This window comes from Neurospora hispaniola (genome assembly GCF_033458365.1).
Source record: "Neurospora hispaniola strain FGSC 10403 chromosome Unknown B0T23scaffold_2, whole genome shotgun sequence".
Classification (NCBI taxonomy): Eukaryota; Fungi; Ascomycota; class Sordariomycetes; order Sordariales; family Sordariaceae; genus Neurospora; species Neurospora hispaniola.
In genome coordinates this window covers 106,033-133,097 of record NW_026944407.1, presented here as the reverse complement: position 1 = coordinate 133,097, position 27,065 = coordinate 106,033, and the positions used below count along the sequence as shown (strand labels likewise).

The following is a 27,065-nucleotide window of genomic DNA, read 5'->3' as shown; positions in this document are numbered from 1 at the left end:
CCCATGTCCTCTTTGCAACTTTCTACTTTGTCATATTCCTTGCCACTACTAATTTCTGCCGTGGGGCCTGGTATATCCACGTTGCTATTTTTACTTACTGCTATACTCGTCGGCGTGGGAACCCAGGGATTTTCGGGAAATGAGGACAGGCTGCAGTAACATCATCAGAACCATCTACACAAGCATTCTGGGGCGTTGGAGGTTGCCTTTTTGCTGCCATCTACAACTTTGCTTTTGGGAGAAGAGACTGGCCAGCTTTCATGGACGGGGCGTACAAATCTGACACCAGACAGATCAGCCACACGGACAGAAGATTTGCTTACTTCTTATTAGAGCTACTAGGACATATCATGGCTGGGAGACGTTTCTCCTACATTTTTGTCCAACAACAACGCGCAATCCACGTTGCTTTTTTACTCAGACGACTGTCACTTCATCCACTGTGCCGCTTCTTGATGTTTACGTCCATGTTCTACCGACCCGTTGTTCCGAATTCAGATCCAGCTCGTCGTGGCTACTCAACGGTTGTTGGCTCTTTGCTGTGTATCCTGGTGAGACGTCAAGACACACTTCAACCCCCTACATATGTCCTAGTAGACTTGCTGCAAATATTCGAGCGCGCTTCTAGGAACCCGCTTCTGGATCGCAGGCAAGGGATGAAGTTGGCGGTGCAGTACCCGGCTGAGGCCGAATCCCCAACCACCCACACAACGCACACACAAGCCCGATGATCTCAAGCAAGTCTTTGTTTCTTTTTGCTATTCACATTGATCAGCGACCAGCGACTAGGTCACACTAGTCGGGGTGGCTCCCATTAGTATGGTTCTTTGAATCTTGAGGCTGAATAAAGGGGGCCCTTTTTCTCTACCTACCCTTGGTGACTAGGGTATTATATGAGGTTACTAGATCTAGACTTCGGCTAACCGCGGGAGAGAAGCATGAGAAATATCATGACTTATCATACAAACACGGCAAGTTCCTTGACGATGGTGATGGTGACCCAAGTTGCCAAAGGGGAGTCAAGAGAAGGAGACTAATACTGGTTGCCGTTGGGAGTGTCCGAAGGGAAGATCCATTGTGCGGTCAAGACTGAAATACATAGCACCAACCGACCGCTCAACAGGCTAAGGATAAAGGGTTCCCTGATAAACTAAACAATTCTCCATCCACCCTTGTCATGATGGGTAAATGCATGGGAAAGGTGATGTGATGAATTACAATAGTAACAACAACAATTCCCGGGAGCGAACCCCGGGAACTGGGGACAGCCAGTTTAGAAAAAGAATAAGAAGAAAATGAAGTGAGCACACCCCCTTGCCTGTCCCCTTCCTTGTCCTCCTTGCATGTCTCGCGCTTATCGGCAACATTTCCCGCTTACTTGCTCTCTTCTTCCCTTCACCCACAGGCCTGTCCTACGGTGAGACCCCTCTCTTTTTTTTCTTTTTTTCTTTTGTTTCTTTTTTTCTTCTTTTTCTTTTTTTTTTTCCGGGTTCAACAATGTTTCAAATTCCAGGTTTCATTTTTCCCCTATCCCCTGGGTTCTTGGTAAGACATAAAGGAATGTCCTGAACACTAATTTGTGTCTCGCCATGTACACAATCTATATTTGATGGGATATTGGATCTTGACTGCTAGGCTGGGTTCTTTGTTGCGTTATCACTCCTCTCGGCAAGTTTGTATTAGTTTTTTTTTCTCTTTTTTCCTTTTTTTTTTTTTTTTCTTTGGCACATCATGGAGATTTTCCCCTAACATGTAGCAGGTGCCGTGGTAACTAGGGCATTGTTTCCTACGATCGGTATTATACAACCTACAAAGGGTGCACCAGACACTGGATGTCGGATAGTGACCTCCACTGAGCCGGTCCATAATTAGTTAGTCTGGGGAAAGCTAACCATTTCTCGGCCATGTCAAGGTCAAACAGCCAACCAAAGCCGGACCAGAGTAATGGTGCAAACAGATGATACGTCAAGCGACTTTGACGTGATGCGGTCACCGGCTTCCGATTCTATCAGCTCAACGTCGAAGAGGGTGGGTGCCTTATCTGATGGTCTTCAATTAACATGTGTCTCCCAACTTGCATTGCAATCAACATCAAACATTCAGTGCTTCCACCCAAAAAAAAACCCAAAATAGACACAGAGAAACAAATTCACTTCATTCTGAACATCCCTAACCATTCCTTCAACCCTATGAAAATAAAATAAAAAGCTAGGTCGCCGAGCTAGGCTTGTAGAACCAACGACAAGGTCCCAGCTGCAGGGCTACGAAAACCGCCACGCACGTTTTCATCAACGGGAAGTACACTACACCATAAGAGCACAGGGCCTGCTGTGATAAAGGATCAGATAGCGGACCTCGCATGCCCGCTGGTGCTTGTTGCCTGGGCCTGGTCCAGGGCCAGTCTGGGAAGGCGCGGGCTGGGCAGGTATCATGTCGCCCGATGTCCAAGAAGGACATGGCGAGCACAAAGAAGATCAAGGAGATGGGGCGTGCCGGCTTAGGTGTCTGATTGTTGATGACTCGGTCAGTGAGAAAGGAGTTGAAGGCAAGCTGTTCGCGGCGGCGATGGTGTTCGTGACGGAGGCTGGGTTTTTGAAGTGTAGATTAACGACGTCGGGGGGAGCTGGAGGCGGCGAGAAGGTTGGTTGAGCGTAGAACTAGGGGGTTTGTGGTGGTGGTGGTGGAGGAGGAGGAGGAGGAAAAGGAGGAGAAGAGCGAGGAGTATGTGGGGGAGGATGATGGAAGGAAACAGATTTTGAGAGGGGTGAAGTATGCTCGGCGGAGGGATGTGGTAGTGCTCCCCGGAGGGGAAGCGGGCAGACACCGGAACAGAAGTGATTGTTGGTTGAAATTGATGTCTTTTTGGTTTCCCTCGTGGTAATCAAGTTTTGTGCTTTCGTATCATTGTTATATCTGTAGTGCCGACGAGAAGGTCCAAGAGGCTGGCACATGAGATGCCCCAGAAATCTCAATATCCGAATGAGGCTCTCCCACAGGGATATGATATGCGCTTGTTCTTCTGCTCCATGTGGGTGGCTAACCCAACGCAACTCTTCATATCCAGCAGACCTTTCCCAACACCCATCTCAACGTCCACCAAGCTCCCCATATCGCAACCATGCCCGCGAGCACAAGACTTGCAACCACAGTACGCCGCATCTGAAAGGCGTCATCAGCTTCCATGGCCATGAGTTTTCGCTGCTTGCTGTGATAATAGCCGTCCATATTCTCGACTGGTTTACCGTTCTCGTCCACGGCAGTGTAGTGATATGGGCGATACTTGTAAACTATGCGATGAAGCCATGGAGGCAGCCTGCTAGGCCGTCTTTCGGCGTGATAGTGAGAGCGATGCATAGAGTACTTCAGATCGACGATGGCAAGAGATATAATGAAGGATACGAAGATGATCGGAGTCATGACCACCTTGGAGGTTTGTGTTAGTGAATCTGATTTAGGCTGTGCATGAGGTCATTCGTCACTCACCTTGTATAACGCGGACTGGCGCCGGATGTCGGGCTTTGCATCGCCTCGATTGCCACTGACGGGCACGGGGGGTTTGGACATAATGTATGGGATGCCGGGTGCAGGATTGAAAAATTGTTATATGTGGGTTGTCTGGGTTGATATTTTTGAAGCTCGATGATGCAGGTTGAAAGCAGATTCAAGAAATGCGAGAACCCGTACTTAGCATTCGTTGAGACCTAATTCTAACTGAAGCTAGCGTGTCGTATGTGGAGTTGATGCTGAGTTTTCGCAGGTGAACTGGAAGGTGGGAAATGCCCGCCGAGCTTCGCAAAGTTGATGCTGACGTTACATGTTGGTTGTTGTGGTGTAAATACCTTATACGGCACAATTTGCTAGCGAATCAGTCCGGACCTTGTTGCTTTCACATGACCCCAAACTGCTGCCTATCAACAAGCATTCAGGTCTACGAATGCCCACTACCTGTTGACGCATATATGACATTGATCACCGCAAGCAGGTATATACGTGTCTATGCATTTGCAAACAATGAACCAGGACTGAAGAAGCAATCGGATGGGAGACCGGTGCAATTCATGCTTGGCGCGTCCCGGTCTGATCGGCCTGAACCGAGAGATCGCGGCGCCCCCGGATGCCGGATCATCGGGAGGGGAACGGATGAGCGTTAAATGTTGGGAGTGGGCCGAATCAACGTCACAGGTGCCAATCTCCAAATGCCGTCATCAGGTTGATTTCACTCATCTCTCATTTGTAGCTAACGAAAACAACGCTGCTTCCCTGTTTTCACTTGCTTGCTGCCTGTGCATTTAGGGGAGGGCAATGCACTCAATCTCAACATCGACACCCTTGGGAAGCTGGTAAACAGCAACGCAGCTGCGAGCAGGCTTGTGGGTGAACCACTTGGAGTACTCCTCGTTCATGGCCTGAAGAGCGTTTAGTAGATTGCGAGGTCAAGACGAGGCTCAGACTAAGTAAAGACTCACAGCAAAGTTGCTCATGTCAGTAAGGAAGGCATTGACCTTGACGACCTTCTCGATGGACGAGCCAGCGGCCTCAAGGACAGCCTTGAGGTTCTTGATGCAGGCGGCAGTCTTCTCCTGGATGGTACCCTCGACAAGGTTGCCCTCAGAGTCGCAGGGGATCTGGCCAGAGCAGTAGATGGCAGCGGGGGTCTTGATGGCGTGAGAGTAGGGACCGGCAGCTAGAAACAGTTCAAGACAGGTTAGTCATCACCGAACTGGTGAGTCTTGATACATCCCAGAGCACGTACGAGGAGCGGCGTCCTTGGAGAAGACGGGAGTGGCAGACATGGTGACTGTGCGGTAGAGGGTCGGAATGGGACTGGTTGTTATGAAAATGGCGGCGGAAGAGATGGATGGTGAAAAGATGACTCTGGAAGCACGTTTGGCAGCAATGGCAAACATCAGGTCAATTGAGATAGAAAAACCATTTGTGGGTCACCAGCTGCTATGTGCTATTCGTCTCCAAACTGCATAACCATTGACACTGTGGATGCAGAGTCCAGTTCCCAAGTTACCGATAAAATATCGTTACACAATGGACTTCATCGCCTCCGTTCTTCGGACTCTTCCTCTATTCTGGAAGGGTTCGTGGGGCATCAACCCCGCATTCCGTCGCCGGTTAGCAGAGGTCTTGTACCTGGTATCTGGGCCGGGCCGTAAGGTTCGGGGACCTTTTGCGCCGAGATGAGCCAAGTTGCCAACGGCCACTTTCTCGGTCATTGCTTCCGCTGAAGAGGCAGGGATCGAGGTGTACCCTTATTATCTCAGAAACTCGGACCAGGGCGCTGCACGCTGGTATCTTATCGTTGCACTGGCTACTGTAAGGTGAATCTTGTTAGAGGTAGTGTACATAATGGGCGCAAGCCAGATAAATGTACAGTAGGCCACGGAGGTCGAACTATCCACATGAAATTTCAATCCAATACACCCGGTCAGGGTTGCCCTGCCAAAGAGAAGACGTCTGAGCCTCTGCAAAGGCACGATACAAAGCGGGTGTCCCCTACTGCGTACACCAAAACAGCCGTAACGGACCCCTGGGCGTGGTGTGGGCCCGCCGCTGCCAGCCTCTAGGTACTTCTACAAATTGAGATTGAATGTCGCGTTGTCACGCTCGCTCCTGGCTGCTGGGAACTCGAAAAGCTGCCACTTTACCTCAGTTGTATCTCCTTACGTGCGTACGTACCTCAACCTGCCCGCTGCACCTCACGCTCGCGCAACCCTGCTCATCTACCCTCGAGCCTTGCCTTCTGCCTTGCGCCCCTGTCCGCCTGTCAAGAAGACGACGGATTCAGCTGTCCGTTTTCATTGGATCCCGTAGGGCCACCTTGTTCTTTGCAAATGCAACTTCCACCTCCCACCTTCTCTCGCGTACGCCCGTGGTTCAAGACGTCTGTTGTCGTCGGTGTGGCCGAAGCCTTCTTTTTCATTCCCGTCACCAGTATTGTGCAAACACTCTATTACAAGGCAACGGGCAAGTTCGATCCCTCGCGTCTAACCGCCCAAGAGTACGGGAGACTTGCTCTTCACGGTACGTCATGAGGCTCCAGTCCATCCATCTCCGTCACTCCTAACAACATCAATCAATCTTTGAATAGGCCACGTCTGAGTCCATAACCACTTCGACCGGCCGCCATGGCCTCCACAACAGCAACCCCCGAGGCCACTCTACGCCAGAGGAACGTGCCAGCCTCGAGTAAGAAAGCCAAGAATGGCGTTTCCTCTGATGTCGAAACCGACAAGGTTCCGGATGCCGTCGCTCCAGCCAAATCCGGCTCCGAACTCGAATATAAACTTGCTCTTGTCCTCATCACCGGCTTGGCGTTCCTTACCAGATTCTGGGGCATCAGCCATCCCGATGAGGTCGTGTTCGACGAAGTCCATTTTGGAAAGGTACTTTGATGACCCGAGTGCACCGTATATCCACTGGCCATGGCTGACATGGGCCGTCACACAGTTCGCGTCCTATTATCTCGAGAGAACATACTTTTTTGATGTGCACCCTCCCTTTGGCAAGCTTCTCTTTGCCTTCATGGGCTGGTTGGTCGGCTATGATGGCCACTTCCACTTCGAAAACATTGGCGATTCCTACATCCGCAACAAGGTCCCTTATGTCGCCTTTCGCTCTCTTCCCGCCATTCTCGGTGCCCTCACCGTCTCGGTTGTCTATATGATCATGTGGGAGTCGGGTTATAGTCTTCCAGCTTGTCTGATTGCCGCCGGTCTTGTCCTCCTCGACAACGCTCACATTGGCCAGACTCGCCTGATTCTCCTCGATGCCACCCTGGTCTTTGCTATGGCGTGCAGCTTGCTCTGCTATATCAAGTTCCACAAGCTGAGGCACGAGCCCTTCTCCAGAAAGTGGTGGAAATGGTTGATCCTGACTGGCTTCGCCCTTTCTTGCGATATCTCCACCAAGTATGTCGGCCTCTTCGCTTTCATCACAATTGGTTCTGCCGTATGCATCGACTTGTGGGATCTTTTGGACATCAAGCGTCCCGGTGGCGCTCTGACTCTGCCCCAGTTTGGCAAGCACTTTGCGGCTAGGGCTTTTGGTCTGATCATCATGCCCTTCATCTTCTACCTCTTCTGGTTCCAGGTTCACTTCTCGATCCTCACTCGCTCTGGACCTGGCGATGACTTTATGACCCCCGAGTTCCAGGAGACCCTCAGTGACAACATTATGCTCGCCAACGCCGTCACCATTGATTACTATGACACCATCAGCATCAGGCACAAGGAGACCAAGGCCTACCTTCACAGCCACCCGGACAAGTACCCGCTGAGATACGACGATGGCCGTGTGTCTAGCCAGGGTCAACAGGTGACTGGCTACCCTTTCAATGATACCAACAACTACTGGCAGATCCTCCCCCCTGGCCCTGACGATCAGAAGCTCGGTCATCCCATCAAGAACCATGATCTCGTGAGGCTTCGCCACATTGTTACGGATACCATCCTGCTCTCTCACGATGTTGCTTCTCCTTACTATCCTACCAACCAAGAATTCACCACCGTCTCCATTGGCGATGCCTACGGCGACCGCGCGGCTGATACTCTTTTTGAGATCCGTATCGAGCATGGAAAGGCCAACCAGGAATTCAAGAGTATTTCCAGCCACTTCAAGCTGATCCACAACCCGAGCAAGGTTGCCATGTGGACTCACTCGAAGCCACTCCCGGAATGGGGTCACAAGCAACAGGAGATCAACGGTAACAAGCAACTGGCACAGAGCTCCAACGTCTGGCTTGTTGAGGACATTGTGTCTCTGCCCGCGGATCACGCGCGCCGTGAGAAGCCTGAGAAGAAGGTCAAGACTCTTCCGTTCCTGCGCAAGTGGTTCGAGCTGCAGCGGTCGATGTTCTGGCACAACAACCAGCTCACCAGTAGCCATCCTTATGCCTCTCTGCCGTACCAGTGGCCTTTCCTATTGCGTGGCGTGAGCTTCTGGACGCAGAACGATACTCGCCAGCAAATTTACTTCCTTGGTAATCCCATCGGATGGTGGCTCGCTAGCAGTGTCTTGGCTATCTATGCCGGAATTGTCCTGGCGGATCAGTTCTCGCTCCGCCGTGGGCTCGACGCCATGGATCGTCGTAAGTACCCTTGCACTCCTCGTTGTTATGATGACTGTGATTTGAAACATGAGGCTAATCTGGACATACTAGGTACCCGATCCCGCTTGTACAACTCTACAGGTTTCTTCTTCCTCGCCTGGGCAACTCACTACTTCCCCTTCTTCGTCATGGGCCGTCAGCTCTTCTTGCATCATTATCTACCGGCTCACCTTGCCTCGGCACTTGTTACTGGCTCGGTGGTGGAGTTCCTCTTCAGCACCGACTCAGCGGAGCCTGAGTACCAGCCCAGCAAGTCGGGTAAGAAGGTCGCTCCTACCACCAAGCGCCGCTTGAGTGCCCGCGAGCGTCTTGCTGGCCAGAGCATGGCTGGCGCCTGGATTGCGACTGCTGTCATCATGGTCCTTGTCGCCTTTGGCTGGTACTTCTTCTTGCCCTTGACCTACGGATATCCTGGGTTGACCGCTCCCGAGGTTAACCGGAGGAAGTGGCTGGGCTACGATCTTCACTTCGCCAAGTAGAGTGGACCCATTGTCACTTGACAAAACCATGCAGATGTGTGTGCACAGGAGAATGTGAGTGTACAGTAGAGTTGTGTTTGAGTGTGTAATAGGGTGAAAATGGGGAAAGTGGCAAGGTGGCGTGTAGGCGTTTCCAGTTCCAATCTGAGCACATCAATGTGCGGGCGAATATGGCATGCAAGGAAGATTTAGAGCTGGAATTGACCTCAAAGTCATGTTACCTTCCTATGTCTGATACGGATTTAGAGCCATTCTCACCTTAGATCAAAATTAAATCTGTTCGGTTACTGCAAGATCTCATGAATTAGTATATGCCTTGCTGGATGCCACACCACCTTGGGCTTGGGCACAATGTCACTTCAGCAATCACATGTTCTGAAAGTAAAAAAGTGGTTGTATTATATCATCAATGTTAGATTATTCCAACCACCTGTTCGTAACGAAGTCATCACAGGAACTCTCGAGGTGTCGGGGCACCAAAGCCCAGCAACTTCCAGAGCTTATCGTATGATATCTCTCCATACCATCTACGGCCGCCCAACTGTGGCGAAAATAACAACTCGACAATCTGTCTTTTTCAAGCAAGTTAGCTTGAGATGTTCTCGAACAGAACAAATAGATGTGGTCACCAGATATTTTGTGATGTGTTCGTATATTTCAGAAACCCAGTTTATAAGCACCACCAACCTCACCAACCACACTACCCCCCATCCTCCAGATACCCGCGAGCACATGACGATGCAGGCGTTTTCCCCTAAGAGAAGTGGCTTTCTGGGACAAGCTTTTTAGATAGCGGGCCAGCCAAGGGGTCCCCACCTTGTTGAGGAAGGAATAACCCGAGGAGGTTCATACGGCTCTTCCTATTACATATATGGAGGGTTGCAGCGCGAGCTGCGAAAATCATCATGATATACGGAGGGGGGTTGGATGGATATGATGAGGACCGGGAAATGGAGGACAGGGAGGAAAAGTAGAAACGTACCACTTGAAATGTTTGCTGAGGGGAGAGCCGGCTCGTGACGGGTTGGTTTGGGTACCTGTAGGAGGACTGGATGAGGAAGCAAGCAGAGGAAGATGAGAAGAGGGAGGAAAAGGCAGATTCCATAACGACCGCACCCGCTAAGCTGAGCGAGCTCTCGCGAGCAGGCCAAGCCACCGAGCGGTAAGCAAGTGCCGATTTCGATCCTTAATCGTTCATCATCTGTGCTTCCTCACACGCTCCATCAGACCCAATCCGATCCATTCGACCGACCGACTTCCCCGACTGGGATGGTACTAGTCCGTGATGGACAGACCACCCACAACCCCCCAACCGAAACTCCTTCAAGGCGCGCCGTGAGGCGTCATGCAGAATCTCTCATAGCATTGTGTCGATTGAATAAGTGGTCGATTAAGCCATCGGCCGTCCACGGTCGTTGCGTAGTGCGAGATAAGATCGCGGCGCTGTTGTGAAGAAGGACTTGTTCGGATCGCCAGCAGCCAAAGAAAAGAGAAAGATAAAAAAAAAAAAAAAAAATTGAAACGAGCGAGGTCGGGAGGAAAAGTTTGTAAGAGGTGCAAAAAAGTGGCTCATGCTCTAAGCTAGGAAAGACCCCACCACAAGTTGCAAGGACTGGAGCTTCGTGCACGGATCATAACGATCGAACGTAGCAACGCTTTTGGTAGGGACGATCCCCTGCCGCTTCGGCAGCCGCTATTAGTACATACAGTAATGTCCCCTGTTAATGCAACTAATGCCGGAAGCCGGATTTCTTAGCAAAAAGGGGCTTTGGGGAGTTAGCATTTTAGCAGGAGACATAACTGTGCTGTAGGGTTCTACCGCTGTGAAGCACGGGTAAGGTAACGGCGACAAAACGACCGTCAAGTCCGGCCGGGAGAATCGGGCGTGCAGGGGCAATGCTGGCTGTAAATCATTGGTATTATGATAGTTCAGGTTAGGAACTTGAGTACGGCGAGGAAGCAGAAATGAACAATATCAGCAAGGGAAAGCACATGAAATTGACACAGGTCGAGAAAAAGGCAACGCATTTGTCATCAACGGCTATGGAAGAGACTGAAGATATAAGTGCAGTTCACGGTCGAATACCACCCATGTAGAGTTTCTAGCACGCAACACGGTTTGATTCAATCAGTGAAAGTGTGTCAAGTGGGAAGGAGGGACTGAGTTTGCCTAAAAGAAATACTATAACACCACAACAAACACACCGACCTCTGCCCTTCCTTCGCAGTTTCGTTTTTGCATCTGCCACTCTCAAATCCCACTTGATCAACCGTAGGCTCGCATTCATGACATCATAATATAACACAGAAGGACACAGGTCCTTAAATCGCTAAACCCCATTCAAACTCGCTGATAAAATCATACCCCAGCCCACCTCCAGTAATCCACTGAGTAGAATTGACTGTCATATTCTCTTTTACATCTTAGTTTTGGTATCAGCAGTGCACCCAAGGTTCCAACCGGTACTCTGTGGATGGATGGGCCCAGGAACCTCCGAGTCCAGTCGCGCGCATAGAGCTTCATGATACAGTGAATTGCGTTCTCCCCAACTTGTATGATTTAGAAGTAAGCATTCATATCATGCGAAGTCCAATCACTTTGGTAGGCGTGCAGGATGTCCTGAGATGATGGCTGGGAATAGCCGGCAGCCATGCTCGGAATGTCCACGTTCGTGAAAAGTGATTCAGTGAATGTGGGTTTTGAGTAGGCGTCAGTGGTTGGAGGATACAAAATGAAGTCTCCAGGGACATTATTGCAATTACTCATGGCAAAATCGTGATCCTCAAAGCCCTCATCAACTTCCCCCAATGAAGTAGGGGGTGTGAAAAGCATCGTGTTTCCTTGCCCAATGGGGGAAATATGGGCGGGATGTGGCTGGCAAAGGTCGGGCGCGGTGTACGCGCCGAGATGCTGTCCCATGTCTTTGAGGTAGAAGGGAGAAATGACTTGGTTGGGCAGTTGCATAGTCGCACCGTAGATGTCATCAATGAGCGTGAATTCGTTGAGATCTTGATACGCAGAATTGTGGTCCATGCCAGAATCCGGTGACGGGGTGCCGTTGTCAATGGGTGAATAGTCAAGCTCAAGCTGCTGTGGGATGGTGTTGAAGTTGAACTCGGGAGCATATGCAGGGAACTCAATGTTGGTCTGGTACAGCCCAGCGTTCCAATCATCGGAGGGAGTGGCGATGCTCATACTGCGGTCGCTCGAAGGGGTACCAATGTTCTGCAGCTGGGGAGTGGGGTGGCCGGAATCGGGCCCCAAGCTGGGAAGCGTACTAGGCTTCTTGCCATTGGTTTTGGTCCTAACGTACGTCCAGCCATGGGCCTTTTCCATATGCTGCTTGCAGTTGGACTCGCGCTTGGACTTGTAGGGGCAAGGCTTGAAGAGGCACTCGTACATAGGTGGGGCTGAGGAGTGCTTGTCGTTGTGATGACGATCCATTTCCTTCTCGGTGGGCCAGCCGTACTCGTGGTACTTGCATGTCTTGACCGGGCACTTCCATGGTCTAGAATGTGTCTTCTCGTGCTTGGTCAGGTCACAAGGGCGCTTGAACTCCTTGTTGCAACCAGGCTCGCGGCATCTCTTCGGCGCCAGCTCCTCAGGGCTGGCGTTCTTCTTTCGGCGAGCCATGGAGCGCATAACCTCCTCTTCATCCAGGGCCTCCTCGCTTTGGGAGCGCTTGAAGTTTACCGGGGTTTCTGGCGCCTTATCACAAAGGTCCACAGGCAATCCAGTAGCCAAGGAGATGGCCTGTCCGTCCTTCTTCACGCGGACCAGTTCCGAAAGCCTGCCGTTGATGTGAGGGCCACCGTGTATCTTGATTTGATCAGTGCTAAAGTAAATGTCAGCGCAAGCCGCACAGTTGCAGGAGAAGAGGGAATCGTACGGATCAATATCCATGTCATTGGCGCCTTCCTTGGTCTTGTTGCTTTCCGCGATCTGCCGAGCATAGTTGTAGAACTGATCAACGAGATCAACAAAATAACCGTTGGTGTAAGGGAGGTCGCGAGGGCGAGTCAGCTCGCGGTCGCCAAGGTGCTGGACAGTTGCCTGGAGGCAGTCGATTGTCGTCAGACAGAAATCGAGGTATGAGCCTGCAGCTTTGGTCCTCTCCTTTGACAGTAGCGAACGGTAAGTATTCATCCTAACATCCAAGGGATCGTTAAATTCGCTTACCGGAGCCATGAGGATCAAAGTCTTCTCAAGATCTCTTAGGCACATGATCTCCTTGTTCTGGATCTTTTTGGGACACTCAAGCACAAGCGAGTGAAACTCTTTCAAAGTCGGCTTTGCAAGCAGAGGCTTCAAAATGTATTCAACGATGCGGTTGGTAGCACGGTCACCAAGGCCCAGAAGATCAGGTGTTGATGCTGCGCGGGCGGTGGCGGATCTGGCGACAGCCGAAGTCCTCGTCGTCTTGGCCTTGGAAGAGGCATCCTTCTCGGAAGTAGAAGCAATCGAGCTTCCTAGACCGCTGTCTGAATCGTGGTGCCGAGAAGAACGGCGTGTCCGTGGACGGAGCATCCGGCGCTCAGGCTCAACCTCCTTGGGCATGATAGGCGAATCCAAGTTTCTTTCAAGCAGCCCACGAGGCGGGGGAATACACTTGTCACTGCGACTAGCCGAGGCAAAGGTGTCATTTGAGGAGGCCAATTGCCTCTCGATCGCATCCAAAGCTAAGGCAACGCGGCGACAGCGGGAGTCGATAACATCGTCCAAGTTGGTGTGGGAGCGGCGAGGGAGCGACGGCGGGACGAAGACGCGCTCAGAAGAATCCCCCGAGGCTGGAGTAGTGGGAGAGTGGAAGGTAGCTCCCTTTTGTAGGAGCATGTTCGTCTTGAGGGTCAGTCCACCCGCTGGTCTCCTGCGAGGGTTCGACATGTTTGCTGAGTTGTGTGGAGTTGATGGGTTATGTTGTCGACTGTTTTCTCTGGTCAGTCCGTGAACTCTCGAAAGCTTGCAAAGTCAGGAGGGGCATGGGAGACCGAGGAACGTCGTGTGAGTCACAGGGAGCGGCAGTATGCTACACCGGATGCATCATAACGACATCCCACACTTCGCTTTACCCCTATCAAGACGAGGCAGGACAGGATTGGCCAAGGACTGTGGAGGTAGACGTCGGGGCGGGATAGATGCCAGCAGGCGGGTTTTATCTTACTTTGATGAGATGGCACGAGCTGACAAATACCTGGCAGCCCGGCGACTTTGACCTGAGTCTGAGATATCTTGGAATCCCGGACGTCAAGGCTGGTTGTTGGGTTGAGGCGCTGGCGATAGGATCACGATAGCAGGCGATGGAGGCGGCGATCGGAACAGGAGAAAGATGGATCGTGGAGAAAGGTGCGGTAGCGTAGAGTAGTGGAATTGGAAAGAAACCTAGGAAGGGCTGGGTATCGGGTTGGTATTCAGGCTTGGTATCAATAGCAGGCTGTGTTTGCTGTACTTGGCTAACACGTCGGGTATGTCGTTCAAACTGTGGTGAATGGGGACAATAGCAGTGATCAAGTCTAGTCCGGATGACCCGGGGCAGAACACCGGACGAGAGCAACAGGCAGGAAGAACCTGGGTAGAGTAAAAAGGTTCAAGGGAGGATGCTGTGGTGGATGGCTAGGGAGGAAAATGGATCGTGAACGGGAAGCGAACCTGACGGTCACAGAGTCGAAGCTGGGGAGAGGATGGGTGATGAGAAATGGAGAATGGAGCGAGGCCGAACGTTGCTGCCTGCTGACGGACTAGGGTCCGGGTGGGTCAAGCGGCGCAGCTCCACGCTAGCGTCCCCGCCATTGGATGGAAGTGGTTGAGCGCGGATCCTTCCTTTTGCTCTTGCCCACGCCAACACCTGTGCTTGGGCTTTTTGCCTTGGGGTGTTCACGGTGCCAATGCCACACTCGATCTCTTTTTATGGCAACCCCTCTATCCCGTCACTCTCGCTCTCGAGTCTGTCTTCCCTTCTCGTTGGCACTGCTGCACCTCCCGCTTTTCTGTTGCAGAGGCTGTTTGCTGCGGCGTTGGTTATGGTATGTGATGTCAGTTAGGTGATGTTAAAGTGAGACATTGACGGCGATATATCCGCTGTGCTTACTCTGCCGACCAACAGCCAATTGCATTCAAGCAAGCATCTCAGCTCCACCGCAGTGTGTCCCTTGATTATCTGATGACCAACCCCCCAAAAACCCATGTCAGCCCTGTCTGGATGCACCTCATCTCGGGACCACACGCGTCTCCCGGAAGTCTTCCACTAGCAAAGCCAATCTTCGCAACGAAGACTTTTGGCAGGGCTATTAGGTACTGTACAAGACCTGGGAAAGTCGGCAATCGGCATGCGAACGATGCCAACGGTGAGCACTTCTGCGCGTATTCACACCTCACCTTCCAACCAAGAGCAGCCAAGATCTCCTGATGCAGTCGACTTCTTTGTCTGCTGCCCGTTTGTCATTCTGAATTTTCCGTTACTGGGGACGCGTAGGGTTCGACAACAAACGCTCAAAGGAAACCAGGATTCTGTTGCTAATGGCCACCGGCCGAGTTCTTGAACACGTAGACAATTGGACGGCGGAATTCTGGGACATCCCTTTTCCCCCACGGCCACTTATCTATCCATAACCCACATCCTCCCAAGCAAAGAGAAGGTGAAGGCGGCGCAGGACATCGCCGCAATCAGTGTTGTAACAGTGACTACAGTATTTAATGGGTTCCAGGAGTGTCGGTTGTGAGAATGCGCAGCATATGCGCGCGCTCCTAGTGTACATCGTGGTGTAACATCGCGAGTGTCTTGCTGGCTGTCTGGTAAACCCCAGGCGCTGAGCCACCGCGATGGGCGGGCACGAAAGTCGGCGTACCACATCATGATAGGAAGCCGGGTCCGCCCCTGTGAGAAGTTCCGAGTCTGATTTGCTGACGGGCCAAATTTCTTAGTGCCATCCAAACATGGAACGTTTGTCTGCGCAATAGGTACCTATGGTATCATGCAAATCTACCCCACTCCCCAGTAGAACTTTGCATATCGATACCTGGAGCTACAGGTACACTGACAGGGGTGAAACTGGGCCCCCAATCTGAGCCGCTGCGTCTCGAACTCTTTGCCCCCAGCATTGAAAGATGAAGAGGACAGATTAATTCACAGACGACCATTATCGTACTGCTTTCCACTTTTCTTCTCGTTATTGTCATTACTGTGAGCCTTCTGTGACAAGATGCTCTCTGTCTAAACTCAGACATTGGGTATGGCATTCAGGTGGCTCAATATGTAGTCCTGGGGCTATCCCCAGACCAGCTATCTTGAAAATGCTGAACTACCCAGCTTCTATCTCTTGGATGATCTAGAGGCCGCACGCCGCGGTGAGCCAAGTCGTGAAGCTTATTGGTAGTGTACAAGGACGACGTGTGCGCACCTAAGCTTCTCCCCTTTATGATCTAACTCCACCATGATGATACCCCACCGAGCACCCTTCAGCCCTATGGACTATCATCGAGTTAGACTTCACGACACATGTAGGACACTAACTGAAGGCCCTGACATCCGGTCTACTTACATACGCATCTACAGCAGGACAAATTATCCTTACAGCCGTCCGGCTGACACTCGAAGGTGCGGTCTATGCACCGGGTGGATAAAAGCTACAATTTCGCTGGGATTCCTGGGCTTCTTCTCAACCACAACAACCATATTACCTAAAATTCATCACTTTCTTTTTGGAAACACCTCTGCCAGGATGGAAGAAAGAAAAAAGGTTCAATTCTTGCAGTTTTCCAGCTCGGGTCAGGGGCAAAGACAGATTCTTGCAGAAGGGTAGCCCGGCAGAGGTGTACAGCCGATGTATACGTATGTTGTCAAATGCACGTGCCGCAAAGACTTGAGCCCTCCGTTTTCAGCTGACAGAACTTAGTCGCATCATCAGTACATTCGAGGCACCTCTTAGCATTGCAGACTGCTCCAGCTTCTTCCCAAACACAAACCCTGACGCACCTAATACGTAGAATTGTTGTCAGTTAGGCCCTGTTAGCCGAAAACAAAGGGCTTGAGTCTTTTCGGTACGTTCACCACTAATAATCCGCTTGCAGAGGTCTCAGAGCGTGTATATTTAGAGGTATTGACGATAGAGAGTCTAAAGAACTGGAAACGTCCAGATACACATTCTGTTTACCTAAATTCAGCCCCATAGTCTCCTATGTATCAATCCGGTAAGGCTTGGATCTCGTCAACTGGAGATCCTGGTCTAGCATTTTTATGTCTGAATATCCGCGTCCTTGATTGAGACTGTTGGATATCGCATGAGAAGTAAACGTCTTACACAGGGTAGCAACGGTAGGGGAGAGCATGGGGTTCGTCATCGCTTGACGTTACAGGACACCGACTATATGAACCTATTGTGGTTATCCCGACGAACCACTTACTTGTTCTCGGCTTTAGACTGCGACTAAGTGAATCAAACGACGTATCAAGCGACTGATCTAACTCTCAGGCAGCTATATTCTTCGACGGGTGGAAGTGTTCATCACCAGACTCTGGAAGCGAAGAAAGGCACTGATTAATGGGGGTGGAGAATGTACCTAGATTGTGAACCGTGAACATTGGCGAAACTGGGTGTACCAATGCTTCCGTCTAGGTCTGCTCTTAATTTTCTCTGTCTCTGCCTAGAATGACAAGAGAAAGCTTCTCGAGTTGTAATCCAGTCGACATTGCACCGATGTCAGCATTTGGGGGCCATCCCGCCTGAACCCTTGAACATCGAGCTTATACGGCCCTTTACATGTCTGTTGAACTCCTCAACAGGCAGCATTTGTAGTGCTTCACTGTACAGCCCGTAGGAGCCTGAGCGCTTGACGCTCCTGTGCCTATTTTGTTGTTTGCTTTCGGGCTTGTTCGGTCTTGTTTACGCTGCTTCTGCTCTAGGACAGTCCAGCCGTAACTCTTGGTTGTCAATGTAGCCTTTCTCCGGGCCACATTCTCTAACATGCAGCCGCGCATCTGGCAGACCATGCATCGACTGTGTTTGACGCTGTGAAGGATATCGTACGGCTTCTTCCAGTGAGAGGAGAGGAAAAACCAGGCACCAATTTGGCTCACCAGTTTCACGCCTTCGGCGGTTTCTTTATAGTTAGGTGCTTTGTGTTGAGACCAGGGGGAAAACCAAGTCCAACCTGCTAGTGACTCTTGGACGGGTTTGTCTTTTACGGCCTTGGTGAGTTTCATTTTCGCCCAAACGTTCGTAGGCGAAGTAGAAGGAGACGAGCTTAAGGTGATGTGGGATGGCTGAATAAATGGGCGCCATGGAAGGACCTAGATCATGGATTACATCAAGAATAGCAACTTTGCTGACGAAGAGAGTTGTTTGTTTCATAATGCCCTTGAGCAACTGTCAACAGATACCGATGATAAAGAAATATGTCCAGGTCAAAAACCCGTGCCGCTCTAAGACGACAGACATTTTTATAAGTGAAGAATTTCTTTGTCGTCATTACGATTTCTTGTAAAACAAAGGTGAGATTTTATACTCTGAATCTGCGTTTTTTCCATTGTTCGATTTGCGTTTCCGTGGATTATGCATCCGATGTTCCAAAGAGGTTCCAAGTCAGCCTCTAGGTTCCTATGACACTTCACCACCATTGTTCTCCCTCAAACGCACGCCCCTTAACAGGTACGAGGACATTTTGACGCTACTAATAGGACAGAGGATTTGCGCAAGACAAACGTACCTAATCCTGATCGACCAAGATAAGTACCTTCACATAAAAATACATCCGCCAGACATTCGCATACAATATTTCTTAACCCTCAACCACTTGAACTCGAATGCTCGTAAATCCATAAAAGAATGATTCGGCACGTCATATGGTGAATGCGGAAATACTAGTTGCAGGTTAACAGCCATTCAAAGATATGGTATGAGGTGCACGCCGTTACCCAAGTTCCGCCACGTTGGGCGTGTTACTGGGAAGAGACGCCCATGGTGTAGCCTGGAGCAAGTGAAAAGAAATGCACAAGCGAGCCAGCGAGTTATCTTATCACCGCTTCCCACCACATCTGACGTTTTTCGTGATTGCAATATTAGGTTCCCGATCCACTCGGATCGCATCCTTCCGCTCGGTCGAGCGTACTACTCGAAGAACCGAAGGACTTCACACAGGGTTTCGACATTGCTGAAACCGAACAAGCAACGTACGAGGCATACTCTGCCGCCTTTTACACCAGTTCCGATGTCGAAAGGCGGCAGACAAGAAAAGCAGATCACACAAACGACTCATCAGATTTCCAGAGCTTCTAGCTCTCTTCATCTTCCTCCCCATCCTCTGCTCACTTGCCATCCTCCTCATCTTTCTCCTCCTCCATCATTTTCTCCTCACCCTCCACAGTTCACACTCACTACCTCTCCCCAACCGGCCTCTCCACCCTAAACCGCATTCGCACCCATCTCTGTCTCCCGCCTGATTTTCCACCGTCGCATTTGATCGTCCATCTTCTCAGGCGATGGGAAGGAACTCGAACCACTGTAGCAGAGAAACATGCGGAACTGGCCGCACAAGCTAACGCATTGGACGGGAGTGGAGTAGCATAGGAAGAACCGGTAGAGTTTCTTCCCTATGAGGAAGAGGATGTGCTGAATCCGTGGGCGCGAGCTCAGAGGGATATGGAAAACAAGAGAATGTGTCCCCTTTTGGGGGGTTAAGGATATCGGAGAATATGGGGTAGGTAGGAGTTGCCCAAGTCAAGGACATGCATGGGGTGAAGGTGACGTGGGATCAAAGAAAGACGGAGGAGGAATAAGGTCGTAGGTACCTACCTCTACACATACGAACCGCCTGGGTCATCCGGAGTGGGGCCAGAGCACCCCACCATCTCCCGTCATAACACATCACCAGTGGGTCTGTTCAACTCGCACCTGCTTCTTGAATTCAAGTCTTGCGCTCTCTTGGCTCTCTTTCTCATCGAGATGCCACACGAACTGGAAGTTACGCTTTACCGTACACCTACATATTTGAGGACTGCCGAAGACGGTAAAACGGCAGGCGCGCTGCAGCACTTTGAACTCACCAATGCGGCGGCCTATTGGCCACAATGACCGGACTGTTGTCGTCATCGATATTGACTTCTGCCTCTTCCAGCAACAGGCCCATACGTCATAGGCACAGGTAAAGTAAACAAAAGAAGCTGAAGCTCCCGAAATGATTCATGAGCACACATTTTCAATTACCTGAATCACTTCAACTCTCTGCAATCACCTAATCACAGGGAATTAATCAAAGAACCCAAGCCGAAAGCCTTAGCTGAATCACCAGAAACACGGAAAAGAAAAATTCCAAAATGACAGACAAGGGACAATTCGAGAGTGGTGAGTTTCTTCCATGAGCATTGACTTGATGCGTCGCTGCAACGAACATGCTCTGACGCACTCGGGGTTTTCGACAACAGGCCACAACATCCCGGTCACTCATCAGAGCTTCCCCGGCAAGGAGACCGCGATGCCGAACCCGCAGCCCCTGTGGGATGAGATTCCTACCGCTGACGGGAAGAGCCAGAAGTACCGCGCTGCCGGAAAACTCAAGGGCAAGAAGGCTATCATCACCGGAGGGGACTCTGGCATTGGGCGCGCGAGCGCCATCCTCTTTGCCATGGAGGGAGCCGACTCAGTCATCGCATATCTTCCCGAGGAGGAGGAGGATGCGCAGGAAACCAAGAGAAGGGTCGAGGCGTACGGTCAGAAGTGCCACTTGGTGTCTACGGATCTTCGCGACAGGGAAAACTGCAAGAAACTGGTTGATGAGGCTGTCAAGATCTTCAATGGCCAAATCGACATCCTTTTCAACAACGCTGCCTACCAGATGGTAGTCGATGACATTAAGGATCTGTCAGAGGACCAGTGGATCAACACCTTCAACACCAACATTCACCCCTACTTCTACCTGGCCAAGTATTCTTTGCCATACATGAAGCGCGGAAGCACTATTATCAACAACGCCAGCATCAACGCCTACATCGGTCGTCCCGACCTTCTCGATTACACATCCACCAAGGGCGCAATCGTGGCCTTCACTCGCGGCCTGAGCAATCAGCAGGCTGGAAACGGCATCCGCGTCAATGCTGTTGCCCCCGGACCCGTTTGGACACCTCTCATCCCATCAACCATGAAGGGGGAGAACCAGGAGCAGTTCGGATCCACACCCTTGGGTCGTCCTGCTCAGCCCAGTGAGGTTGCTACTGCAGTTGTCTTCTTGGCCAGCGAGGATAGCAGCGCTTTCAGTGGGCAAACGTTGCACCCCAACATGGGAACTGTCGTCAGCGGTTAAGTCAATAACGGCGGTTAGTCACGAAGAGAGGTTTCGGATGAGTCGACGTTGCATTATCACAGGCTGTGATTCATGAGGAAGGGTGGATAAGACATCCTGAACGACACGGAACTCAATTGTTTGAGGAAGCGCAGACGGAATGAGAGGTATCAGCATTCACAGCGACACCTCTTGATGGTTTCGGTCTGATTCAACTCCCATCGGAGATCCACATCGATGCATACTCAAAACATCCAATTGGTATTGCCCTCGGATAGTGAAGAGTACCAACAATTTTCATTCACTACGATCTTAGAAGACCATGGGCTGGCCCAATCAATAGAAGGTTTATTTAATACCACTGCTGTCTTGACTCTGATTTTACTAGGATACGACAGCCAACATGACCACTGAGCAATCCCACCAACACATGTCCTATGTTTTTAGCATGCTGATTGATGCACCTTTCCCAGCCGTAATCAATATAGGAATACCCGTATTGGTTGCACTGCTTACAGTTCCGACTTTCAAATACCTGCTTGCCAGGAAGATGAGTCTTGCGAGAGAATATGCGCCTTTGAGTGGAGGTGTGGCCGATGCAGCACACTATCAAGACCGGAATGGTGACGCAACAGAGGCATCGACAAGGGCCTTTGTGGATTCCCGCTCTATGCTCACACTTTGGTTAGGAGTGCTGACAAATTTGGGAGCATCCATTACGGTCCAACTGATACCCGTCTTGAACTCTCGAGACTCCAGGGCGATCTTTGTCGATATATCCAAGCTCTCGTCATGGGAAGAGATTTTGTTAGCTGTATGTACCATCATATCAAGACCAGCACTACCAAGTTCGGACAAGGATCAATGAGCTTAACTCAGTTGTCCAGGGACTCTTATGTTTACAGTGCGCCTTTCTCCCGCCCAAGAATGACTACCATACAAGGTTTCGTATGACTATCCTCGGCTTGGTCTCTTCATTGCTGCTGACAGGCTTGCTGTCCTTCAACCATGGCTTCAAGGTGATTGGGTTGCTCATCGGAAGGGAAATCAGCGGCAAGATCTCGGCATTTCTACATGGGATCCAACTTTTGTCAGTTTTCGTGGTGGCGGTGGCCTTCGCTTCGTTTCCTCGACGCCCAGATATCTACCATAAGCAACAGGTTGTTGACCAGCAAAAGGCGGTGTCACTCCTATCTCTACTGTCATTCTCCTGGAACCTTAACATTTTCAATGCCGCCAAAGAAAGGCAACTGGAACCCGCCGATCTGCCCAGATTGGAGTTCATCACGCGTTCGCAAAACATACAAAAGAATTTTACCGAGAACATAAAGCCGGGTCGTTTCTGGCAACAATTGTTCAGACTTTATATGCGCAACCTGGCACGTCAATGGGCCTTGGCCTTGTTGATTGCCATCTTGTCGATATTTCCTCAGCTTGTACTCTACAGCTTCCTTTCCAAGATCGAAAAGGGAACCCAACATTCGCCCAGAGACCCCATGTTGTTAGTCTGGGCACTTGCTTTGTTTCTCACACAAACACTGCAAGTTGGTGCCACGAATTGGCTGAAATGGATTACCGAAAGCCGAATGGATATTCCCCTTGAGTCGTTAGTGCAGACTCTGGTGTTCGCCAAAGCTCTCAGGCAATACGCAGGACAAGACAGTGATGGGTCCTTGAAATTATCCGGGCAGAATGGGAGCGCAAATGGTAACGGTCAGCCGGGCACTATCCTCAAACCCAAAAAGAGGAGGGATGGGGAGATGGGACAATCGGCCTACAACCTATTGAAGGTTGATAGGTGAGTGACATGCGCCTTCCAGTTATCCATCGATCTACACAGAGTTCTCGAGTTCTGACGCCCCAGTCAATGTAGTTCCCGCGTCACCAATTTTTGTCAGTGCAACAGCGACTTGCCCATGGCCGCTTTCAAGCTAGCTCTTGCAAGCGCCTTCCTTATCCGTTTGATGGGATGGCTCCCTGTCCTCTCCGGGCTTACTGCCGCGAGTCTGACCATCCCTCTCAATCTCCACCTGTCACGAAAGCAACGAGACCAGAACTTTGGTTTGATGCGAGTCCGAGATTACAAAGCGCATTTGCTGGCCGAGGCGCTATTGGGAATGCGCCAGATCCGGTACTCGGCCCTTGAGGACTTCTGGGAGGACAAGATCCTGGCAAGCAGAGACGACGAGCTCAAGCAGTACTGGAGAGTGGCACTCGGGAAATGCCTAATCTTCTTGACTGTTAATATTGCACCATTGTTATTAGCCAGCGTTGCCTTCACGGTGTATGTATGGCAGCAAGGATCCCATATCAAAGCCTCAGTCATCTTCACAGCCCTCGGCTTGTTTGACCAGCTGGACGACGCAGTGTCACTTCTACGAAAGGTACAGGTCAACCTACTTGAAGCGTGGGCAAGTGTCTCGAGACTGGACAAGTACTTTGGCCGTTTGGACAAGCAAGTGGTCACTAAGCCAGGGAGTCTGATTGCTTTCGAGGACGCTACTGTAGCTTGGCCCCGACCTGAAGATACTGACGAGGTCGGCGATGCTCAAGCACCACCTCGAGGAGCACATACCATGCTCAAAGATATCAACGTGAATTTCCCGCCCGGTGAGCTCAGTGTCATTGCGGGCAAAACTGGTTCGGGAAAAAGTCTACTGCTCGCTGCAATTTTAGGCGAAGTCAAGCTCATAGCGGGTGACATCTACGTTCCTTCTGCCCCGGAGCCTAGCGAAGACGAGAATATTTCGGACCAAGACTGGATCATACCCTCCCTGACGTGCTTTGTATCCCAGACTCCATGGATTGAAAGCGGCACAGTCAGGGACAACGTTCTCTTTGGCCTCAAGTTCGACCACCTCCGCTACCGCAAGGTTCTCTGCGCTTGCGCCCTTGAGAAGGATCTGCAGCTTTTGGCTGACGGTGACCAAACAGAAGTTGGACCCAAAGGCGTTTCGCTGTCCGGCGGACAAAGATGGAGAATAGCCCTCGCCCGCGCCCTATATTCGCGAGCGGGCATTATCGTGATGGATGATATCCTGAGCGCTGTGGATACGCATGTGAGCAGGCTGATCGTGGGGGAGGCATTGACGGGAGAGTTAGCCGTCGGAAGAACAAGAATTCTTGCGACTCATCATGTCGATCTTGTTCGCCCGTACGCGAGCTGTCTGGTGCGTCTGAGTAGCGGACGCCTCAAGTCTGTCGTGTACAAGGCTCCCGAAAGCCAGAACATAAGACCTGCCACATCAATGCTCGAACCTGGGAGCCTAACGTGGACTCGGCCTGATGGTAACGGAGCAGCCTCGTCCTCCAGTTCGACCGCGAGGGTTACAGAAAGGAGACAAACTGGCGAGGAGAAGAGAGCTGTTGGATGGGTCAAATGGGACGTGTACAAGGCATATTATGAGGCCAGTGGTGGTGCCCTGAACTGGGCTCTAGGCATGGCCGTGCTCTTTCTTGGTCACGTTCTGGGTATCATTCGTACATGGAGTCTCAAGGAACTTGCTCAAAGGGCGTCATCCGTTGAAGCAAATTCACAGACATCGTCTACAACCCAGTATCATCAAACATACTGGCAAATGACTTTTGGATACGTTGCTGGCCATCATATGCCTTGGAGTTCTAAGCTCTGTATCCGCTTTTGTAAGTTCCGGGACAAGGATACAGGCCATGCTAAAGAAGTGTAACTAACTTGATGTCATAGGGATCTCGACATATGTTCTAGTTTGCTTCCTCGTCGGTGCGTCCCAACTCATCCGCGATATTGCCTTCACTCTCATCGGAATGCGAGCTTCCAAGAAGCTATTCGAACAGCTCACACATACGATCCTCCGTGCGCCTATCCGATGGATTGAAACTGTACCAGCGGGCCGTGTATTAAACCGCTTCAGTTCGGACATGTCAGTCGTCGACAAACCGCTGGCCACCCCGACGTTTACGTTCCTACAAGCAGCCCTACTACTGATGATCATCGTCGTGACATGGTATGTAGTACCCATCGTTTTTTGTTGCATGATGTAATGTTATACACACAGAATGGATTCAGCTAACCTGTCCTACACAGTTCCTCCGTCTCGCTATACGTCCTCTTCTTTGTCATACTCCTTTTTGCCCTCTACGTTTATATTGCAAACTACTTCATATACGTCGCGAGAGAGGTCAAGCGCCTCAAGTCCGTCTCCAACTCCCCAATCTACGACCAGTTCAGCTCCGTGCTGTCCGGATTAACGACCATTCGCGCCTTTCAATGCACTCAATCGTACACCAACAACATGTACCAATTGATTGACGCCAACAGCTCCGCAAACTGGGCACAGCAACTCTTGAAGAGATGGATGGGTTTTCGCATGGGCATGCTCGGCGCCATCTTCGTCACCATCGTGGCCAGTGTCGTAGCACTGGGTGGTGTAGGCGCTGCGCGCGCGGGATTCAGCTTGTCTTTTGCCTTCCGTTACACGTCCGCGCTAACATCTTTACTAGAGGCCGTGGCAGCGCTGGAATTGGGGTTTAGCTCCTGCGAGAGGGTGTTGGAGTACATCGAGGTTGAGCGTGAAAGCGAACAGGGTCTGGACGCCCCTGCAGCCTGGCCAGCGGATGGGAACATCAAAGTCGAAAATCTCACGGCCTCGTATGCCTGCGATCTTCCTCCTGTCTTGTCCGATCTCAGCTTGACCGTTGGAGCCGGCGAGCGGGTTGGGATTGTTGGCCGGTCGGGCGCTGGCAAGTCGACGCTTGCCTCTGTTCTTTTCCGTCTTCTTGAACCCAGCAGAGGCTCGGTCCGCATTGACGGCCTCGATATTTCGACATTGAAGCTAAAGCAGCTGCGAAAAAGTCTCGTCATTATCCCCCAAGATCCATTCCTCTTCTCGTACGCATATGAAATTGACTTGTTACACCTTTTGATGTGGATACTGATGCATTCCGTCAATAGAGGCACCCTACGTTCCAATCTAGACATCGAAGGCCGTCTAGATGATAGCGAGATATACGACGCCCTACGTAGTGTCAACCTAATTGGTTCAACCTACAACAACATGAGTTACCCACCATCTTTTTACACTCCGGTCATGGGACCCAGCACGGCCGTCTCTACCCACCCAAACACGGCTACCACCACACCGCTCCTGGCACCGATTGTTGTCCCCCAAACCGTTGACTTCACCGTCGAGCCCGCGGCCGAAGAAGTCGACATGTTCGACGACATCTACACATTGGGTGACAACCGCGTCCAAATTACCCCTTTCGTTCTCGACACCAGCGACATTGACCCCCTCAACCTCCACACTTTTGAGTCACATCCCGAAAATCCAACACCCGTCACCTCCATCCTCGAAGTCGAACAAACTCCCACATCCGAGCCCGCATACATACTCGAACTCTCACCAACAGAAGAAGAGCCCATATCCCCACCTCCCGTAACCCTTCCAGCCCCTCTGCTCCCTCTTCCCCCCTCCCCAGCCATCTCCGCCACAACCACAGCTACCAACGACACCGCCCCCGATAGCCACCGCATCAACCCTTTCACCAACCTCTCCCACCCCATCATCACAGGCGGGTCCAACCTCTCGCAGGGCCAGCGACAGCTCGTCTGCCTCGCGCGCGCTTTGCTTACCCGCCCCAAGATCATGGTTCTGGATGAGGCCACGTCGGCCATTGACCAAGCGACCGACGCAGCCATCCAGCGTTCGCTGCGCAAGTGCGTTGAGAGTACCGGCACCACGGTGCTGGTGATTGCCCATCGGCTGTCGACGGTGGCCGACTTTGATAAAATCCTTGTGTTGGACAAGGGGCGGGTGGTGGAGTTTGGGGCGCCGCGAGAGCTGGTGGGGAGGGGGATCGAGAGGGATAGGGAGAGGCATAGACAGGATGATGGTGGTGATGGTGGTGGCGCTAGTGATCACGGTGCGAGGCTAGCGGAAAGAAGTGTTGGTAGTAATGACTATTTTGGTGATGACGAATGTTCGGAGGAGGACATGGAAGATGCAGATACGAGTACGTTTTGGGGGCTGGTGAAGAAGAGTACGGAACGGAATAGGTTGGTGGAGATGATTCTGGGGGAAGGTCACTAAAGCCAGCAAGAAGCCTCATACAAAGGCACCTGCGCAGTTGGGCAAAGTAGAGGTTGGGAAGGAACAAAACACGAGAAGGAAACTAAGCGAAAGTCAGATTAAATGGTATCCGATGAGGCTGGGCGGAAATT

The 27,065-nt window shown here is 51.2% G+C and overlaps 7 protein-coding genes across 7 annotated transcripts; 4 read left to right on the top strand and 3 right to left on the bottom strand.

Annotated features, from left to right (window-relative positions):
• The first annotated feature begins 128 nt into the window (after positions 1–128).
• On the top strand, positions 129–875 carry B0T23DRAFT_60473 (uncharacterized protein). Its single transcript, XM_062841525.1, has one exon. It carries the CDS (start codon positions 261–263, stop codon positions 729–731), a length of 471 nt encoding a protein of 156 aa, XP_062694896.1. The 5' UTR covers positions 129–260; the 3' UTR covers positions 732–875.
• Positions 876–2,703: 1,828 nt separating this feature from the next.
• B0T23DRAFT_60459 (uncharacterized protein) lies at positions 2,704–3,634 on the bottom strand. Its single transcript, XM_062841524.1, has 2 exons — positions 3,484–3,634; positions 2,704–3,423 (listed from the first exon to the last, which is right to left on the bottom strand). The coding sequence occupies exons 1-2, from the start codon at positions 3,562–3,564 to the stop codon at positions 3,055–3,057; spliced, it is 450 nt and encodes a 149-aa protein (XP_062694895.1). The 5' UTR covers positions 3,565–3,634; the 3' UTR covers positions 2,704–3,054.
• Positions 3,635–4,289: 655 nt separating this feature from the next.
• Positions 4,290–4,793, bottom strand: B0T23DRAFT_392973 (protein HMF1; the record flags this gene model as incomplete). Its single annotated transcript, XM_062838042.1, has 3 exons — positions 4,290–4,406; positions 4,467–4,684; positions 4,754–4,793. 3 exons carry the CDS (start codon positions 4,791–4,793, stop codon positions 4,290–4,292), a joined length of 375 nt encoding a protein of 124 aa, XP_062694894.1.
• A 1,344-nt stretch (positions 4,794–6,137) lies between these two features.
• On the top strand, positions 6,138–8,598 carry B0T23DRAFT_312275 (Dolichyl-phosphate-mannose-protein mannosyltransferase-domain-containing protein; the record flags this gene model as incomplete). Its single annotated transcript, XM_062834677.1, has 3 exons — positions 6,138–6,395; positions 6,460–8,098; positions 8,171–8,598. The coding sequence occupies 3 exons, from the start codon at positions 6,138–6,140 to the stop codon at positions 8,596–8,598; spliced, it is 2,325 nt and encodes a 774-aa protein (XP_062694893.1).
• Positions 8,599–11,158: 2,560 nt separating this feature from the next.
• Positions 11,159–13,483, bottom strand: B0T23DRAFT_425832 (uncharacterized protein; the record flags this gene model as incomplete). The annotated part of the gene is made up of 3 exons (XM_062839937.1): positions 11,159–12,434; positions 12,489–12,715; positions 12,779–13,483. The coding sequence occupies 3 exons, from the start codon at positions 13,481–13,483 to the stop codon at positions 11,159–11,161; spliced, it is 2,208 nt and encodes a 735-aa protein (XP_062694892.1).
• Positions 13,484–19,557: 6,074 nt separating this feature from the next.
• On the top strand, positions 19,558–20,995 carry B0T23DRAFT_60286 (uncharacterized protein). The gene is made up of 3 exons (XM_062841523.1): positions 19,558–19,737; positions 19,847–19,932; positions 20,013–20,995. The coding sequence occupies exons 2-3, from the start codon at positions 19,905–19,907 to the stop codon at positions 20,885–20,887; spliced, it is 903 nt and encodes a 300-aa protein (XP_062694891.1). The 5' UTR covers positions 19,558–19,737; positions 19,847–19,904; the 3' UTR covers positions 20,888–20,995.
• Positions 20,996–22,782: 1,787 nt separating this feature from the next.
• Positions 22,783–26,934, top strand: B0T23DRAFT_401894 (P-loop containing nucleoside triphosphate hydrolase protein; the record flags this gene model as incomplete). The annotated part of the gene is made up of 3 exons (XM_062838624.1): positions 22,783–24,508; positions 24,570–24,849; positions 24,930–26,934. The coding sequence occupies 3 exons, from the start codon at positions 22,783–22,785 to the stop codon at positions 26,932–26,934; spliced, it is 4,011 nt and encodes a 1,336-aa protein (XP_062694890.1).
• Between the last annotated feature and the right edge of the window lie 131 nt (positions 26,935–27,065).